This window comes from Anguilla anguilla, chromosome 10 (genome assembly GCF_013347855.1).
Source record: "Anguilla anguilla isolate fAngAng1 chromosome 10, fAngAng1.pri, whole genome shotgun sequence".
Lineage (NCBI taxonomy): Eukaryota > Metazoa > Chordata > Actinopteri > Anguilliformes > Anguillidae > Anguilla > Anguilla anguilla.
In genome coordinates, this window is record NC_049210.1 from 47,072,487 (window position 1) to 47,093,373 (window position 20,887).

General features: G+C 48.4%; 1 protein-coding gene across 1 annotated transcript in view; it reads right to left on the minus strand.

The window, feature by feature from the left end:
• The window catches only part of rictora (RPTOR independent companion of MTOR, complex 2 a), a 36,531-nt gene extending 16,037 nt beyond the window's left edge, over positions 1-20,494 (minus strand). Inside the window, 16 exon segments of the mRNA XM_035379028.1 lie at positions 72-172; positions 279-359; positions 942-1,008; positions 1,148-1,238; positions 1,581-1,668; positions 1,875-1,957; positions 2,488-2,555; positions 2,845-2,912; positions 3,154-3,323; positions 4,216-4,342; positions 6,293-6,356; positions 9,919-10,050; positions 10,447-10,511; positions 13,599-13,696; positions 20,175-20,222; positions 20,350-20,494. Coding sequence (XP_035234919.1) covers positions 72-172; positions 279-359; positions 942-1,008; positions 1,148-1,238; positions 1,581-1,668; positions 1,875-1,957; positions 2,488-2,555; positions 2,845-2,912; positions 3,154-3,323; positions 4,216-4,342; positions 6,293-6,356; positions 9,919-10,050; positions 10,447-10,511; positions 13,599-13,696; positions 20,175-20,222; positions 20,350-20,398 — 1,400 coding nt within the window. The 5' untranslated portion in view covers positions 20,399-20,494.
• Positions 20,495-20,887: the final 393 nt, after the last annotated feature.

Genomic DNA, 20,887 nt, shown 5'->3' on the forward strand with positions numbered 1-20,887 from the left:
GGGGGCGGGATGGGGAGCGGGATGGGGAGCGGGGACTGGGACGGGAGCAGGAGGGGGGCGGGAGGACTCACATTCGCTTCTCCTGCGGGATGTCGAAGGAGGCGGCCATGTTCATGAGCGTGGGCAGGCAGTGCAGGTGGTGGCTGTGGGAGTGTGGGAGGATGGTGTTGGCCTGAGAGAGAGAGGACAGCACACTGGATTACACTGGAGTTCATTACACTGGAGTAAATGTTACTGGACAATAACAGGTCAGTAACAGGTCAGTAACGGGTCAGTACCATGTGCAGGAGCTCTCCCAGCAGGATAGTGGCTCGTACGGAGATGTGGTCGTCGCTGCTGGTGATGACCTCCACCAGGCCCTGCAGTGAGGGGGGACAGGGTTTCAGGACATTCATTCAGCTGAAGACACACGCCCTTATTTCAGAACATATTTCAGAAAAGAAGAAAGGACTGGGTCTGCAGGTGAGAGGCTAATGGGCTGTGTGTCTGCAGGTGAGTGGTTAACGGGCTGTGTGTCTGCAGGTGAGCGGCTAACGGGCTGTGTGTCTGCAGGTGAGGGGCTAACGGGCTGTGTGTCTGCAGGTGAGAGGCTAACGGGCTGTGTGTCTGCAGGTGAGCGGCTAACGGGCTGTGTGTCTGCAGGTGAGCGGCTAACGGGCTGTGTGTCTGCAGGTGAGCGGCTAACGGGCTGTGTGTCTGCAGGTGAGCGGCTAACGGGCTGTGTGTCTGCAGGTGAGCGGCTAACGGGCTGTGTGTCTGCAGGTGAGCGGCTAACGGGCTGTGTGTCTGCAGGTGAGCGGCTAACGGGCTGTGTGTCTGCAGGTGAGCGGCTAACGGGCTGTGTGTCTGCAGGTGAGCGGCTAACGGGCTGTGTGTCTGCAGGTGAGCGGCTAACGGGCTGTGTGTCTGCAGGTGAGCGGTGCTGTGGCCGAGGCTCCTACCTCTAAGAGTCCACTGCTGATGAAGGCAGACAGTACCAAGGCCAGGTAGTTATCCATCAGGTCCGGTCTGCGCATGGGGGGAGAAAGCACAGAGATGAAGAGCGGCCTGATAAAAAGGCTTTATAAGACACCCTGAACACAGACAGGAATTGTGGGAATGCTTCACAGCCCCCCCCCCCCCCAGTGTTCTCCCCAGGTGGCGTTACCTGGACCTCGCCCGATGCGGGAGGATGACTTTCGCCTCCGACGCCACAAAGCCGTCAGACAGCCTCCAGCTGTCCTGAAATCGACTGGGATCTACGAGCGCAAAGTTTACAAAAATGCACAGATTAAAATATGGAAAATGTTACATAGCGCTGCAGAATGGAGTATCTATAGAACTTTTTCATAAAAACATCAAAGAGAACACTTTACAGAGGCTATTATTTCTTCAGTAAATTCACTCTTTTGTGCATTTTGCACCAACTAGTGGTAAAAGAAGGTACTGATTTTACACTGGGGGTGGAGCTTCTCAATCAGTGTGACACACACTCCTGTCTCCTTTGTTGCTCAGCTGAAGCCAGAAATTCCCCAAAACTCCCAAAACCAAAATGAGGTCAAATGAAGGCGTAAATTCTCGAGCGCACAGACGCTCCTTACCAACGCTGACGAGCGCCTCAATAAAATCGGGCGTCACCACGGGAACAGGGAGCCGGAAAATTTCATAAAACACCTCCAGCAGCCCTTTCTGTGGGAGGAAGTGACACACACCCCGTGAGAAGAGACACTCATTACCTAATCATTTAATCCATTACGCGCTCTTATTATACAGGAGACATGACAGCTGTAGTCTCAGAGGGCGTTTATGAACTCAAACACAGGGCCGGGATGCTGGAAGCCTTCCATTGGCCGCTGTGTGTATGACCTCATATAACACACTCGTACTGCACCTACCCTCACTTCCATATTTGGTATACAGAGCAGACCAATCAGGGACTGGATTCCGGAGTTTCCCGCTTTACACAGGTTAATGATTCCTGGATGCAGAAGGAAAGGATACAAGATTATTTTAGTTTTGCACATCAGCGTTAAAATATATGGCAAATAATAACTGTATATTTCTAGTTTATTTTTTTCTTCCTGTTCCTGTGCTCACTCTGACCCAGTGCTACTGAGCATGAGCGAGGCACGCCATCGTCACGACAACACTTCCATACAGTACGCCACGGCGTGAGCTGGTTTGGATAATAAATCTTCAGGAAAACAGTTCAATAAATCTCAAAGATCAAAACACATCCTGTTGGGTAACAGTCTACAAGGACAAACCCGATCAATAAAGAGACTCAACGGCCAAAGACAAAACACTTTCACTTTGTGCACTTTAACCACTACTGAAGGGTAAGATGGAGACACAGTCTATGCATGATTTTATAATATTAATCCTAATACAAATAAACATTTGATATTATAATAATAATAATAGGAACAGATAGTTTGCACAGCACAGCATGCAGCAGATTGATGGATCGGTGATCGACTCGTCAGGTCTTTCGGCGGTCCGTCTCACCTGCCCAGGACCGGAAGGCCGCCACGATCGCCATCTTGCTGGAGAGGAACCGCGCCTCCCGGTCCTCCCTAAAACACACAGCGTGGCGTGAGACCCGGCCCGCCCCAAACAGCAGCGACACACACACTCTGAGAGACAGAGCTCCTCCAGCACAGACGCGCACACTCTGAGAGACAGAGCCCCTCCAGCACAGACGCGCACACTCTGAGAGACAGAGCTCCTCCAGCACAGACGCGCACACTCTGAGAGACAGAGCTCCTCCAGCACAGACGCGCACACTCTGAGAGACAGAGCTCCTCCAGCACAGACGCGCACACTCTGAGAGGCAGAGCCCCTCCAGCACAGACGCGCACTCACTTGAGCTGCCCCTCCGCCGTGTCCGGGTTGTGTCTGTAGTGAAAGTCCGTGTAAGGCGCCAGGATTTGCTGCGAAACAGAGGAAGCATCACAACACTGTAAACGCAAGAGCAACCTCAGAGGGCATCGTTTAAAAACTAAAAAAATGACTCAATTAAACACCGCAACCCCAAAACAGAGGGGAAGAGGGGGATAGGGGGGCGGGACGGCAGGCGACTCAGGGGGACAGGGGGGCGAGGGGTCCGGGACTGTGGAGCCCCTCAGGGGGAGGGGGGGGGGGCGAGGGGGGCGGGATGGCGCGGGCTCCTACCTCCAGCTCCACGTCGGAGCGCACGTACTGGCGGGTGCGCGGGTGGTTGAGCAGGTGCAGGATGGTGGTGATCAGCGCCTCGTTGATCCGGCTCAGCTGGCAGTCGATCACGTTCTTCAGGATGGTGCTGAGCCCGCCCCTCTGGGCCACCACCTCCGGGTTCTTCAGCGCTGCGGGACGGGGGGACAAACCCGAAATAAAGACCCGAAGTGAACCCACAAGGCCCTGCCTCCACTCACAGAGCATGGGAAACACAATCAACTACCGTTTATTACTTAAGACGGCTGTATCTCAGAGTGCTTTCACTGGAGTAGAAAAACACAAACAGATAATTCAACGATACTGCACTAAGCACAGCAGCGTATGTCTTTGAGAAGAGATTGGAATCTTAAGCAATCAGCCCACTGGTGAGTGCATGTTGTTTGAAGTACAGTACACATACACCACAGGCTGGAGCAGTTGTCGAAGATCTGTGCTGACACACCTTCAGGCTGATGTTAGCATTAGGGCTGATCAGTTTCATTTCCTGTCTTTTGAGGCTTTGGCAAATGAAAAAATTTCACTTAAAACAGATTTTTTTTGTGATAAATCATAAATAGTCCAGTATTTTAACTCAACTCAATTAGGGAGTAAGTATTGAAATATTGACAACCTTTTAATTTTTAATAAAGACAAAATGATAACATCTGTACGTTCCAACACATTTTCAGCCTCGATCAGTGGTTCTGTTGCCAACCCAACTCTAATACCCGGAACAGGTGCACAGGTTAATTAGACGGGAAACGCCGATCTGTCTGCATTCACAGAAAGGCTATTAGCAAACGTGTCTCTGGCTGCAGCGGACCCAAAAATAACTGCACACTCTCCCTCATCGGGGAGGCGCTCGGCCCTGACGCTAATTAGCAGACATCTCGTTAGTGGGGTTAACCGCCCAAGTGTGCGTAAAAACGTCTCTCTCTCTCTCTCTCTCTCTCTGAACGGTAAAGACAGGGCGAGGCGATCTGCGTTCGCGAGCTAACGTGCTACGCTATGCTACGCGCACACGCGTGTGCATGCACCCACCGAGCTCGCAGACGATGGCGATGCACGCCCGGACCATGCGGTCTCGTTCCTGCAGCCCGTCGTTGCCCACGGCGATCAGGGAGTTGGTGATCGAGCTGGGGAACAGCAGGGCGTTCACAGTGATCATCTGTAGGGGGCAGCAGAGAGGCGGGGGGGGGGGGGGGGAACAGGGTTTGAAGGACACATTGGATGTTGTGCTAACAGACCGTTTTCTCCACACTGATATCCTAAATCACTCAATATCCCGTCTACTTCACACACAAAATATATTTCATGCTAAAAAGCTCTTTGCACACGCTCATTCATTAAGGTTTTTAAGAGATTTCTCTTTAAGTTTTTCTCAATATTGGGTCTCAAATGATTAACTTTTCATAGTAATTAGAAAGCAGTGACAGTATTCTGAAATATTCATACTTTCCCATGTATAAACAGAGAGGAGAAGGGCCCCGTGAGAATGCAGAGGGGCTTTTTTAAGCAGCACTGGTTGTGTTGGCTCTTTGCACAGTTAGTGTTGGTGTCACAGTGGCCTCCACAGGAGAGCTGCTTGTTTGTCAGTGTGGCGAGAGCTTGCTGTTCTCATACAGCCTCTATCAAAACAAGCTGCTCTGAAACAGGAAGTCCAGTCAAACAGGACACATACAAACACACTCACTAGGTGCACACACACACACACACACACACACACACGCGCTCACATATGCAAAGACTGAAAACCACAACACCGTTGCACTTCCGCCAAGAGCGTCCCCACACAGGCACCAAAGCGAGCCCACCAAAACAATTCATAATGAAACCAGTGTTAGCAAAACTGAGAAAACACTGGCCCTCAGAAAGTACCACACAGAGTTAAACTTAAAATAAGCTACTGTTCGCCTGTTCGGCAGCAACAGCACAAAATCAATACTCATAACAAGAGTAAACACGCAGGCTTTGAAACTATTATAACTACAAACACACTAATCCAAGCATCAAAACTATACTCTGCTAACAAAAAGGCTGATTGTTTCTTTCAGTCCGCAAAGATACACATAAATCCGTAAATGATGTGCACACTGCCCATCAAGAAGGACCAAGGCAGCATTTACAGTAAACGACAGAAAGATCTATAAATACTCTGTCCCCCAGAGATAAGGAGACAGCCTTCACAAACATTCACCAGACTCTTGGCCAGCCGGTAGTCCCGCTCAGCAGGTGAGCGCTCGTCCAGCCAGCTTGGCGCGGGACTCTAAACTGAACTCGGGGGGCTGACCAGTGAAATCCCTCATCTTAAAGAGAGACAACATCTTAGGTGTTATCACTCCATGAACACACTCCTAACACAAGGGCAGGAATCTGCATCTCAGGGTCGTCTCTACATTCCAAGAACTTTGAGCAAGGATGAAGGGTGACTCATCTTCTTCTGTGAAAGCCGTGAGACTGTGAAACGGCTCTCCTGGCTGCATTCGACTGTCAAATCTCCTTTAAATACACAACAGCTTCGAAATTCATGGTTGAGATATTAACGGGTGCAATTTATGTCAAAGAGCAAAACGGCCGTTAATATCTCAACCATGCATTACGGAGCTGTTAAGGGCTCCAATAAACACGTTCGCTAACGAGCTGCCCCACTGAAACGGCTGAGTTCTGCCAACGTCACGTCACTGAAGTTTCACGCTAGTCTGCCGGCACAAGACTTTGCTCTGACACACACAGTTGACGTACTCTGGTAAAAGAAATAGTTCTCGATTCACCAGAGCACAAATCAAGCTGTGTATAATTTCCGTGAGTAACCGTGGGAACAGACATTGCTGTTGAGCCTTTATGATTTTCGGAGCGTTGAGAAGCACAATCACACGGGTCTACAGAGGTCTGCTGTGTCACGGTCAACTGCTTCTAGAAAACTCGTCAAATCTCAGCGAAACTATCTGGATGGATAGAAAGTGGATATGTGGAAACATACCTTTGTTTCATTTTTGGGTGAACTGTCCCTTTAAGCAATCATCAAACTGCGGGTGCTTTCATTGGCTGGCACTCAGAGCTTCCTATTTAGAGGGGTGTGGCCTGAACTGACCGAGAGCAGAGAGAGAGAGCAGCTTACCTTTCGCACTAGTCTCAGTGCCTGCGTGCGCTCCACCTCGTTGCTCTGCTGGATGTCAATGCACCTGGGGGGGGGGGGGGGGGGCACACAGTAAACAAAGTCAAAGGTTAAAGGCCTACTGGGGGGCCTTTCCAGAATTCGAGACAGGAAATCACAGCCAGTAAGTGAGCAGAGGGGAGAATCTTGGCTGAATCTTGGCTGAGAAACCATCCCGATGACTGAAAACTTTTCCCCAACCGTGAGCACGAACAGAGGCACACTCTGATAAAGCAAAAATAAAATAATCACAATAAATCCGTGAATAAGAGGTGCTACAGACTCTGCAATGCAGCTTTGCATACTGACAGGACCACAACAGGTCGGCAGCCGCACGATGTTGCCGTGACTACAGCTGCGTGGGCCCACGGCAACCGCACAGTCGGACCGTGACAACCACTACACTCGCTCCACCCGCCGCTGCACGGGCACTTTCATCCCGAATGATTTTTCTTTTAGAATCCCGTGGTCTGGATTTCCTACGCGTAACTGAGCCTTCGCTCAACGCTGAGTGAGTTAACCCCGCCCTTTGCTGAACTTTCTCCCACTGACCGTGACGTCTTCACCTCCCCCAGGACTGCTGGGGGGATTAAGCTTCTATTTATAAAAATCGGGTCAACTGCCATCTATTGATTCCAGTTTTGGGGTGCAACTCCTTAAAAGTGGAATCGTCAAATCCGATGCTTAGCCCCTACCAAACAAGGACTTTATTCAGGAATTCTCCCAGTTCTTGTCTTCAGGCATGTCTAGATCTGACGGGAATTCTTGGTGGTTCTAAAGTTCATACTGTTGCTCTTTTAAACCCTCGGTTAGTTTGGTCACACACTTGGCCTTGTTCTATCCTCAGGGTTTCCTGTTTGTGATGTTGAAATATGGGATGTCTGCCTGCGTTCGATGCCACTTCAACCTCGTTTGGTTCCGAGACCTCGCATCCCTGTCTCACCTAATCAACCCTTCCACTGCCAGAACATCCTCAGATGCCTACACACCTGCTCCCCACACCGACACTACTGAGGCACTCCCTCCTCACAGAGCACAGTCAGAGCAGCTGGTCAATTTATTCATAATATAATGACACAATTTACTAACTGACTGCATGGTGAGTCACAATGTAGTAACTGACTGTTGTGAGCATGGGGTTGGCATTCAGAGCACAGCCCTTATATGGTTTGCTTACTATCCTAAGAACAGAACCTTTTCTGTCAATGCTAGTAATTTCTCATTCTCTGCTCCCATCACCTGTGGGGTACCCCAAGGGTCCACTTTAGGTCCCATTCTTTTCTCTTTATATATGCTCCCCGGGGGTTTATAATCATTCTGAAATACAAGACTCCTTTCATTTCTAAGATGATGATAATCTTCTGCACCTCCCTTTGAAATCCAGTCACAGACGTTCTCTGAAGCCCCTTTTTGGTCGCCTTGAGGACATCAAATGCTGGACCGCAAATAATTTTTTTCCAGCTTAATGAAAGCAAGACTGAGATTATCTATCAGAGGTATCTCTGATAGCCGAGGCTCGCTTTCCTCATACATTAACTCACATGCTGAAAAAGTCTCGACTCCAACATTTGAAAAACAGATAAACTCTGTTGCGAAAGGCAACTTCTTTCAGCTGAGAGCGACAGCCAAAGTCAAGCCTTTCCTTTCATCTCAGGATTCATCGAGTCACACTTGCCTTCGTCTCATCCTCGTCTCGACGTTTCGCCAGCGGCCAATTAAAATTTTCCCGCTAGGCTCCGGATTGAGCACCAGAAACAGAGATCACATTTCTCCAGCACTGACCACCCAACACTGACTCCCAGTCAGTTATAGAGTGGGTTTAATTATGTGTTTTTAACGCACTGAATTGGTCGGCACCTTCTTACATTTCTGATCTGCTCTGCCCCATATTCCATCTCTCGGTCACCTAGGCCTCGTACACACTGGAAGGGTTGTTTTCGTTTTAGTTTCGGACATGTTTCAGCCGGGGGGTTTCCACTACCCTGACCTGTCCGTACGCATTGCTGGAGCGCACTCTTTGGTTTTTGGAAACCTGGAATGAGCTCCACTCAGCACGCTTCCCTGACCGCGGATTCGGTCTTTCAGCCTTCCTTGGTATCCATAGCAACGTTTACATTTTTGGGGGGGAAAAAAACATTGAATAAACCACACGGATCAATTTGCCGCATTCCAAGCATTTGCAGAGATGCAACGCATCACGTCACAGACACGAAAACACTGAAACAAGATGATGCTGATTAAATACTTCTCCTTCTCGTCCAAGCTGAACCAGAATCGGCAGCCATAATATAGACATAAAAATATGCTAATCATAATTAAATTTTAAATATTCAACTGTCAAACTAACTGGGAAGTTGTTTGAAATTCTTGCGGATCTTACGATTACAACCAATGAAATTCCACAGCATTTATTTACGATGCAAAAGTAAAAATGATTCTACAGGAAGGATTCAGCAATCGACTCTGTACGCTTATTCACTTACAGTTACCAGTCAAGGGTTACCACTGAAGGATTTTGGCAATGTTTGTAATCCTTGTTCTGCAGGGTTTTAAACTAAAACGTTTTCGCAACCCCTGACAGTGTGGATTTGAGGAGCTGACACAGCTTTTGAAATATATTTTTATGTCAGTGTGTAGGAGGCCAAACGTTACTGTCTATTCCATGGGCTCAGCTAGGGCTTCAGGCTGATGGTGTGTTTAGTCATTTGCACTGCCCCCCCCCCCCCCCCCACCCCCCCCCCCCCCCCCCCCCCCCCCCCCCACCCCCCTCCGCCATCGACAACTTTAAATCCCGCCTGAGACCCACCTTTACTCCCTGGCTCTGAGTCTCCATGAGGTCCATTGTGTTGTGGTGTGCTGTTCTGTGCTTTGTGTTCGTACTGAGTTCTGACTTTCATGTCCACAACATTTGTTATTGTTTTCTAAAAGAAGTACACCACTTTGGTCACTGTCATTTTGTTTTCAAATGTGCTTCATAAATACAGCCAACGTGAGCTGACCTTACAAAGATGGCTGCATGAACTCATCACGACTGCAGCGGCACTCACTGGCGGTGCCTGCGGCTTCAGACACACTGCAAATGGCGGGTTCACTGTGCCAGCGGCTTCGCGTACTCGCTGTGAACGCAGGCTCTGGGACTCGCTGCAGCTAAACGCACCTCCAACCGGGATCACAGAGCCTCAGAGACACAGGCCCCACGCACAGCCCCTCCCTGCGCCGCGTTCTCACCGCTGACGGTAACCGGGGACGATCCGCGCACACACTCGCCCTTCAGATGGCGGCTGATCCTAATGAAAGCTGATCTGCTGTTCACTTCCTGTTACCGTCAGGCCCGCACCAGCGAGCGCCCCGCCCACACAAACACACACTGGGCTGTTGACTAAACCGTCTGCATAGTACAGCGTGTGAGCGTACATTCATCAACACACACGACTCCAATGAAATATTAATACTGCTGTTGTCAACATTACCTTTTTATCATTGAAGGGTCATTCATAAAAATATATCTTTTTTTTAACTCAATAGGCAAATGAAGAGCCAAAATGGCGGACAGGCCTGCTCCACCAGCAGGCCAGTACTTAGCCCCTCACCTTGAGATCAGGTAGTCCACCTGCAGCCGCAGAACCTTCTGGAGAATGCTGCTGTCCCGGATCAGGTACCGGAGCGCCCGCAGGCCCGCTGCACGCACCTCCTTCGCCTCGTTCAGCAGCGCTAGCCGAAGGCTGTGGAGAGGGAGAGCCAATCAGGGAGAGCCGGAGAGGGAGGGCCAGTGAGAGAGAGCCAATGAGGGACGGCCAATCAGGGAGAGCCAATGAGGGAGGGCCAATGAAAAAGAGCCAAAGAGGGACAGCCAATGAGGGAGAGCCAAAGAGGGACGGCCAATGAGGGAGAGCCAAAGAGGGAGAGCCAGAGAGGGAGAGCCAATGAGGGAGAGCCAAAGAGGGAGAGCCAAAGAGGGAGAGCCAGAGAGGGCGATCCCAATGAGGGAGAGCCAGAGAGGGAGAGCCAATGAGGGAGAGCCAAAGATTTCACCGCACGCATACACTTCAACATGTCAATGACACCAGACATCTTGATGCATGTCGTCAATGCATTTTCTGCAAATGACAAAAACTTACCAGATTATGATTTCTTCATATGTAAACCCAAACTTCTCCTCACAGTGACCAATGCTGCAAAGAAGCTGGAGGAGAGAGAAAACAGTTACACAACCGCATTTTTAAAACAACAAACTAGTTTCACTCTCACAATTTACCTCTTTTCTGCTTGCTGAAAATCAGCACCATTCCTCCGATGTAATAGCATTTCATCCCCGGTGTGCTAAGGCACTACAGTAGATCGGCTTTATTTATATCACAGACACAATCAGGACAGAGACAATCGGGTTTGCTTAAAAGGGAAGATAGCGTTACACACAATGTAACACACACAATGTCCAGCTTCCCTGTCTTCACCGTGAGCACGCAACTCAACACATACAACGAGATAATAATGGGGAGGGCATTTCCATTCTGACATTGTGCTTTTGGAATTAAGACAAATCACTTCAGGAAATAAAATGCATCACAGTTCGTAGTGGAGCGTTTATGCAGCTGAAACCCGCTCAGGACTGAACTCGTACGTAAGAAGTGAACTGAGACTAACGGTCCTCCTCAGCAGCTTGGAAAGAGAAAGGCCAGCCCTGCTGCTTCAGTACGCAGGATGACTGTGCGGTCTAAGAGGCCAACGCTTCTCTCTCTAACACGCTCTGCTCTCTAACACGCTCCGCTCTCTAACACGCTTCTCTCTCTCTCTCTAACACGCTCCGCTCTCTAACACGCTTCTCTCTCTCTCTTTCTCTCTAACTCGCTTCTCTCTCTCTAACACGCTTCTCTCTCTCTCTCTAACACGCTCCGCTCTCTAACACGCTTCTCTCTCTCTCTCTAACTCGCTTCTCTCTCTGATCACCTCCGCTGTTCCCTTGTGCTGAGGAAGGACAGAGGCTAAGGCTTCTCTCTCTGCTGTTCCCTTGTGCTGAGGAAGGACAGGACATGTTTGTTTACATCCAGGAGCCTGAGGCTGCTCTTGGCAAAAGAACTCACATCATTGCCCACATAGCAGGACTCTCTCTCTTCCTCTCACTCCCTCCATCCCTCTCTCTCTCCCCCTCTTCCTCCCTCTAGATACAGAATGCAAATCCTAACCACACAAACATACAGAATCACGTGCCCGCCCACTCACCCACTTACACACACACACGCATGATGGAGATAAATACAGAGGTAAACAGCGCAATCAAATTACGCGCCATACAGAAATGTTAAAAACGTAAACAAACCACAAAGTGACTGATTTAGGTGGCGGCTCGAGCAGTCTCTGCCTCATCAGGCCTAAGCAGCCTCTCAATGACGAGGTCCAAATGATGGATCTCCGGCTGAGCAGCGTTTGGGCTGAACACGGCTGAGCAGCGTTTGGGCTGAACACGACTGAGCAGCGTTTGGGCTGAGCAGCGTTTGGGCTGAACACGACTGAGCAGCGTTTGGGATGAACACGGCTGAGCAGCGTTTGGGCTGAACACGGCTGAGCAGCGTTTGGGCTGAACACGCGTAACACGGCTGAGCAGCGTTTGGGCTGAACACGGCTGAGCAGCGTTTGGGCTGAGCAGCGTTTGGGCTGAACACGCGTAACACGGCTGAGCAGCGTTTGGGCTGAACACGCTGACGCTGTGTGAGGTCACGTCTGGTGGCTGCATGCAGTCATTCTCGCCACAGAGACCTAAAGGGTTCCAGCTTCCTGAAGCACCCACTTATTAGTGAAACAGCAGGTGTGGCACAGAACCATAACAGTCTGTCCGCCTTCACAAATCCTAAACTAAAAAAACTAAAACAAAACTAAAAAGACTGCTCAGCAGAGTGCAGACCTGCGCCCAGGCAAATGTCCCGGCAATCCAGTTATTACTTTGCAGGATATGTTTGGCCTGATGGTGGCGCTAGAGTTAAGGTCATGGGGTCACAAAACTCAATAGGTTTCTTACTCTTCAAAACAATAATGTGCACAGCAAATTTCATGGCAATTCGGCCGTTATCAGTATCAGTATATTTATTATGACAGATGCAGTTAAATCCACGTCTGCAATTGGCTGCTGCTGCACTTGAAAAGAAAAACAATCAGAGTTGGAGTTCTTTACAGAACTACACCATTTTGGTCAAATTTGGAAGATTTACCTAATCAAAAACTGAGTAAAATAAACCTATCCTGTTACATGACAGCTTGCTTCTTTCATCAGTATGCACCATTCGGTTGGAATATTTTCAGGAACTTCCCCTGCACCTTGTGGAACACGTTTTTAAAATTTGTTTTGTCTGTGTGTCTCCACAAGGATGTGCTTACAATGCCCATGAACAGGAACAAGAAGCATTTTACAAGAATTTTGCTCAAAAAAGATTAATTGGCACAAACGCTCCTGGTTTAGTCAAGGACAGTGCAGCTTTTTTTTCGTTCATGTTCTTGCTCCCCCGCCCCAGCTCGTTCTTCCTACTTGAGATATTTCAGGGAGGCACGAGGACATCATGTGTTCTCTTGTCTCATCGGCTATGCAAAATGTAAACATGACACATCTTCCAAGCAGCAACACACCCACATGGAGCCAGCACTTTTCGGTTTCAACCATGTAATTTGTAAAGTGTGGGCCTTTGCCCTTTGAAAAGTGCAGAATTTGGCCAGGGCATCCACAGTTCATTGTTAGAATCAAAGAGGTATACAAGGATTTGCTCAGGTGGATGTGGATCCATCTCAAAGGTTACATATGACCAATTCATTCACCGTATGTATAGGTTTAAACTGATAAACTTACATATTTACATAGATATATTTACATCACTCAGCAAACATGATTAGATACTTGCACAGGTCTCGTGTATATTTTGGCCCATGGACATGTCACTTAAGACCCTGACCACCTCCGAATCAGCTCTTCCTGGATTCCAGAGTATTACAGACTACATTCCCCAGCAGGCTGTGCAGTCTGCTTTGCCATTTTGGTTGTCAATTTCACCTCTTTCTGAGCCCCTTGGGTTATTAAAAGAGCACAAAATGGCCTTCATCTGTGGAGGTCTAAACCTCAAGAACTCTACAGCACTCAAGCCACACAGATGACTGCTCCCATCACCTGCTCAGCCATAATCACACGACTGCTCCACAAACTGAGCCGCGGCTCGCTGGCGGCGATGGCGACTGCTCCACACACAGAGCTGTGGCTCGCTGGCGGCCATCACAGCCGTCACATAAGTACCTTTATGAAGTTGTTCAGGTGTCCCAGTTTCCGCATGTTGGTGACTCCGTGGGGTTTGGCCACATTTTGAAGGATCTCACGCAGGTTGTCAGAGGGCTCTGTGAAAAATGAATGAGGGGAATTAAAACGGTGCTTAATCTTACAGAACAACCGCTTGATCGAGGGCAGTTAATCCCTTGGGATTAGCATCTGCACAGTGGGATGGAGACGCGGGGAAAGTTAAAGGTAGCCGATGTGGAACAGATGCCCTGGTCTGCCCTGTTCTGTGGGCACACTGTTTGATCATCTGATGAGGCGGCTCTCTGGACTGGCCAGGCTTGGCTAGACGTCTGGCAACATACACTCACATTGTTGCACAGAGGCATCTACACATTGGCAAGGAAGGCAAGGCAGGCACTTAAGCATTCCTCTCCATTAAAGAGCAGCTCCAGCGTTCAGCGCACGCACTGCGTGACCCGCTGCAGTCTTCACTAATCTGGAAAAGGAAGTCAGCTTCTTAATAACAGCTTCTTAATACCACGGCTGATTTGGCACAGTTAACTTCAGCAGCAGGCAGCACAAAACCGAAAGAACCCTTCGATAAATAAAAACAAACGTCTTTGTTCAAAGGACTGGTGTATGTTTTGTCACCGAAAATATAATACAGGCTACAAGCTTTTTTGTTGTCATAACGACATTGCACTGCTGATAGGGCTCCACGCTAACATATTTTCCCACGTTGCGCATGCAATACTAAATTGAAAATTTCAGGAGCGCACTAATGCATCCAAATTAAATGATGTGCTCCTAAATTATTTTTGCAGTTAGCAACACATCAATTTCCAGGAGCAAATGCAGCTAAAATGGAAGCGCTGAGAGCCCTTGTTTGACCCGGCCACTTCAGCAGCCAGTCAGAGGAGTGTGTTCCGGTTCCTCCTCTCAGTCTGTCTGATATCCCAGAGTCCCCGCCGCGCTGAATTCCAGGTTTCCCGCGGACGGAGACGGGTACGGGCACGCTGGGGAATGCGGTACCCTCATCGGCAAGCCTCCCAAACCCACAGGCCTCCTAAACCAAAGTTCACCATGACAATCTGTTTTTTACGACAGCCGCGATCGCCTCAGACCGAGTTTGGGGGGGGGGGGGGGGGGCGTGGTTTTCATCTTTGAGCCTGTTGAATGGGACTCCTGGTCATAGTAGGGTAGACACTGGCATGCAACAAGACCGAAATGACCCTCGCTGCACTCATACGGGGGTTAAAACACCAAAACGTTCGCCCCCCCACGCGAGAGCGGGTAGAGGTGCTGCGGAACGCTTCGCTGAATACGACAGAATCAAATTTAACTTTTAGGATAAGCCTGCTAAAATCATCCACTGGTGTCAAAGGCCCAGGAGGCTCATCTTCCAGTGAAGGGATCCCCACCCCGACCACCACGTCCTGCCCTCCCTCCCCCCTCCCCCTGAAAGAGAGCCAGTGGTCTAAGCGGAACAGGGCTTTTCTCCTGTCTGATGTTCCCCGGGCAGCTGGAGCGGCTTTCTGTAACACCCATGATGCACTCCCTGCCTGTGACCTCTGACCCCGGGTAATCAAGCCGTCGGTGTGACGCAGACTACGCCCACGCTCGCGATTCTACCCATCAGGACAGCGCTATTACTCCGCTCTCTGGAACGCAGCCTCAACCGAGCGATCCCAAAACACCAAATTAACATGTCAGACGAGGGGCGGCCACCGGAGACACTGTCTGAAACGGCAGAGAAGCCGCCGTTCGGGCGGGAAACCGCAGTGAGGGAAGAGAAGAGCCTGGTTCACTCAGAGCAGCCTCTTTCACTCCGCACAGCAGCCGGTACAGGGGGAAGCCGGAGGCCTCTGCAGCATTAACGCAGCGCTAGCTAAGCAGGCTAGCACCTGCCCTGACAGCACACCGACTCAAGCCTACGAGCTGCAGGGGAACGTCACTGTACGGCTGCGGCCCCCCGAATGGGCACCATTTTACTGAACGTACACAAAAGCAGCACTGCTGAGGAAGACGGTCAGTTTTACTACATTTAAACCACGTTTGGTTGCATAACAGCCTGGGCATTACAGCAAATAGGTATAGCTGTAAGTGATGCATGCTATCATAATTGAGGTTATAGAATAAATTAGTACATTTGTGAATTAATGACTTGTGAACCATACAAAACAAATAATTAGGAAGCAGATATTATTTTTATACTGTTCAATTTCCCTGAGACACTGTGATAGCCAGTTATCAATTTAGCTTATGGAATACACAATTATCCACCTACCAAAGCTGTCAAGTTGGCATCCAACTTAGCTATACAAATTCGAAATAAATATTTAGAGAGGTCTTCTTACTAAATTCCTTCTTAATTTGGCCATTAAATCATTGCCTATTATAACTGCCAAATAATTCCTCCCTCGTGTCACCTCATGTTTACTTGGCATTCTGGCACAAAATGGCTGCCAGGCTGAACAGCGAAGTTGAGGTGCGGATTATTTTTCACTATCAAATGTTTAAAGCTAAACAATACACATCCAGCACAGAACCATGGCGATTATCCTCATAACAAAAGCTAGAATTGGCTGAATTGAACCTGGGCAGTGTATCTACATTACTCCATCTGTGTTATATATTGTTTTTTTAAAATCGCTTAGCCAGTATCAGGATTAACCAAAACAACACAACCACTTAGTGTAACTCACTGTCTCGGCAAGTGGAGACACTTAATGGTGATCTTGCCCGAATGTGTATAGTAAGCAAAGGCTGTATAATATTTTCTAACAAATAGCTATTTTACGATGCTAGCAAGCCAGGAGCTCTCTGTCTCCCTGTACATTAGGCTAATAGATCAAAGACAACTTTAGTATTAGCAACAAACCATTTTCCAGTAATAACTTTACATCATCCAATCCAGCAGAATGTTCAACATCATAATAATATCTGAACCCTTATCTGATTGGCTGGGTCTGAATGAAAGTGGGAGGGGTCTTATGTTGTGAAAGGTAATAGAATGAAGGCCATACTGGAACCTTGTCAGTACTGGTGCACGGTTCTAGTCAGTTCTAGTCCTACCTGGTTCTGGGTGCGATGGTGGAAAAGGGTGCACTTATGATCAGAAACATTCCTGTCCAAAGGAGGCTAAACACACATCTGCTAACAGATACTCCAGGCTTAATAACAGTGGATTCACCAGCGTCTGGTTTAATTAGTTCTTGATTGTATTTGATGTATTGCCTCTTAAAGTCAGTATCCGAGTAGGACTGCCACTTGGAATGATAAACTTCTTCAGAACCATGCACGGTTCTCAAACGCATGTATTCTTGAGCCTGTACGACACACCACGCAGAGAGGAAATCGGGACAAGTCAGTGAAATTGTGGTCTGTGCACGGGGACAGCTATCATTACTGCAGAAGAGCGGCAGAATGCAATGTGCCCAGACCGCGGGGGCGAGGGTGTAGGGAGGGGCCAGAGTCAGGGTTCTAGAACGCTGAACAGGACCGTCAGAACCGGGGGAAAGAACCCGCCGCTGTAACCGGGGACGTAAACAAGGAGCAACGGCGAGGATGAGGATTGGCACGACGCCAGAAAGATGCTGCAGGGCGCACTCACGGCGCGGTGGAGAAAGACCGCGGGAGCCGCAAACAGAGCGCTCTCCGCTTCCCACGGGCAGGGGAGGAGGGAAAAAATAAAAAAACACCCGTTATGTCTGGAAAACGGCTGACTGCTCTCTGATGCTTTCAGGGGTATTAATGGTGCTGCCGCTGCTGTTGTTGTTATTGTTGTGAATTTATCCAGACGATTGTGGAAATGAGGCCGCCGGGAGGAGAGAAAGCACCTCGTTCTTCTGACTCACCAGATTAGACTACCTTCTCATCTCTCAATACAGGCATCATTCCCGCCACCCACTCGGTGCCCTGGCTACCCTGCGCACTGCTCTACGCCGCGTGACCTCGCTCTCTTCGTCTCCGCCCGAAGTGCGTGAAATAAAGCTCAACTGTCAACGCCACATGCTCGGAGAGGACAGGACAATCATGAAGCCGGGCACCAGAAATGACCGCCGTCTGGACATTTAATTTCCATAATCGAGAAGCATCCGCGTTTTGGGAGCTCCGACCGGGCGAACAACGCGCAACACTAACACCGTAACAAAAGCGCACTGTAGCAGAAATAAAGACAGGTCTTCAACTGGGGCCGGGTTCGAAATGAAACGGGTTTTGTTTACTTCATTACCATAAACGGGAGCATTTATCTCAGACTAATTTGTTAAATCAGAACTAGGTCACAAATGAGTCACGACAGAGAAATGCGTCTGCACTGTTTATCGGACAGAGAGAAAGCTAAACCGAGTCTAATGGAAGCATTCGGTCTTGCTGCAATTGCGCTTTTCCCTAACCTTCGAGCAACTCATTAAAGCTAAACTTTCAGATTTTGTCAACTTACAGTACACACCGCATTTCTTTAACTTCTGATAAGGCCAACCCATGATAAAACATAAAACTTGCTTGAATCTATTCAGAAAAAGTTCAAACCTGTAAAGGTAGACTGCATACACTTATAAAGCTAAAGGAGGCAAACAGAATTATAAGGTACATGTACTTCAACAAGGATTTTATCGAGGCACTATACTTGAATTGCCATTCGACTCTAAGGCACAACCCATATTTTGAATCATCACAGCCCTGTCTGCTAACTTCAAAACATATCCTGGTCATAAACTGTGAGAACGGCGAACACAAACTTCAGGTGATAGCACAGCCAAAATGTAAACAGTGTTTATAACCCAGAATTAATTCTAAAAACAAGATAACATCAAAAATACTCTCTGCCAAGAAAGTAGGCCCTGGATTTGTGCAGGTCCACTATTTTGCATCATTATGGCTGTGCTGTTTACACATCTGTGTTTATCATTTTGACTGAGCTTGTGTTCCAGCGCTAATACTATACATTTAGTACCTTGCTTGGCATTATAGAAAACATGGTTTGAATAAATACAGTTAGCTTACTACCATGCCAAGTATGCTTTCTGACACAATCTTGTATTTTCTTATACATCAAGGTATAAAACTGACATGAATCGCTTCACAATCTCTAGGGTGGGGGGGGGGGGAATGGTTTAAAGGACCAATTGCTGCACTTAAATCAGTATTTAATAACTTATAGAAAGAGAAATACCCATCCAAACGCGCATTATGTGCAGTGCAAAATGCATGCCCTTTCCCTTGGATCGGCGATGGGTTGACAAGGCAGGATAAACCACAGTCCAACTAAACCTGGACCTCCATCAAGCACTGACGTTTACGAACGCTACAGTAAACATCACTACTCCCCGCAGCATTTTGTGGAATGTATGGAACTGAATTCCACATTGCTGAGGTTTACACACCTTGCAGGAGACACGCACTGCGTTCGTGACATTGTTTGGGCACACAAGTGGGAAGCATCAGGCGATGAGCACACACGCATTGCTTTCTCGCCAGGAGAAAAAAAATAACAAATCTAACCATAACGCCTCGGGCTCTGAGAGGGAATTCATTTTTTGCGATCAGGTAGCAAAATTGACGAGCGCTAATTGTTTTTTGTTAGACAGCAGCAACAAAAACACGATCATATTTGAAAACATAATACCAATACAATGTATCCAGGGTTAAAAAAGCCTAATGGCTAAGTAATCGATCTAACACCAACGCTTCTTCATAAGATAAACGTCACGCTAACGGTGGTTCCGTGAAACATGCGTTTGTTTACAATAAACACACCCGGTGCTGTCAGTGTGTTTACGCCTGTGCAAAGGAGGGGGTAGTGGAGGGGGGTGTTTTTAGCCGTGTTGCTGTGTCAGCCATTGCAGACATAGCTAGCCAGCAAGCTCGCGTTAGTTGGATTCAGTCTGATAACCAAAACTCAGGCGCGTTTAGCCAGGGCGTCGTTCCAAGCTCGCGGCATTCGATGACTAACCAGCCAGTTAGCTGGCGCTTATCTTACGGTTGTTGACTTCGACGCTGTTTACCGAAAAATGTCACTCCCTGCGACACTGACATGTTCTCCATATTCCCCGGAGTGCTCAGACTACCACCGCTGGCAGCAGCCCGTCCCCGTTCCGGCGAGGGAGACCCTGGCCCGCGCTGCTAACGTTACTAGCCATTCTCGCTCAACATAACCCCCGCAGCACGACTCACAATACACGATCGATATTAGCCAAATATCCTTCAAATATAGAGAGATCTGGATAGCGATATACATATGCTGTCACGTTAACTGTAAGTCTACCCACCAGCTTGCTAGCCAGTGGCTACTACAAGCTAGCTAGCGAGCGAGCTAAAAACATCAGGGGGACTAACTGGCTTGTTGGCTAGCTAGGTACCAAGCTAACAGAGCTGGGCTGCTAATCAAAACAACACCATCCTCATAGCGCCAGTGTTCGCCTCGATGATTTTTAAATAAATAGTACCGACATAAAACTGCCGTAAATGCAAAATCGTCGTTTCTGTGTGATCCCTTTTAATTCTCTGAACCAGATCACAGCAGAAGCTTTTAAAACCAGAGAGCCCCCATTTTTCAACAATCGCCGTCTCCCTCTCCCTCTGTCTGTTCCTTACCTCTGGTTAGATCGAGTGGTACGTTTTCCTCCCCGCTGTCATTCCGACCTGTCAAACAGACATAACACGGGCACCGTGAACACGAAAACCGAGTTCATCGGATGCTAAAGAATTTATGGTTCGTGTATATGAAGGAGTCGAGGCCCTGGTAATGAAACAAGTGTTTCTAGCTTACCACGCATCCGAAGACTTCGGACCGGACGGCCTCGGATGCTGACCGCCATGTTTCCAGGGACATTCACAACACCGGAAACATCGGGGATTATCGCGAGAGAAAAATGTGGAGGCTAGAAGAGAGATGATTTTTGGGCATCACGCTTGCAGCAGCCTGAAGGAACTTGCAGTTGGTGACATCACAAGATGTGAGTTCAGTGGATGTGCTTCGTGCCCGAACAAATTCTACACAAAACCTTAATGTAGGCTGATGGCTTCGCTGATGCACGAAATAAAGTATTTGGCGAGGATGTACCTGATATTCTATGACACGTACGAAGAACGATTCAGCCAATTCAATAACTGCGAAATTACGTATTGTTGTCATGCCCTGTTTTCATAGCCATTATTATACCGCCCAAGGAAGTGATCGTAAAAAAATCTGCTAATGGTATAATAATTGATGCCGCACAATCTGGATTCACGAGGAAGAAACGTCACAAGTTGGTTTTGTCATATTGCCTGCGTTCTGGATGACCCATTAACAAATAGTTGTCAGT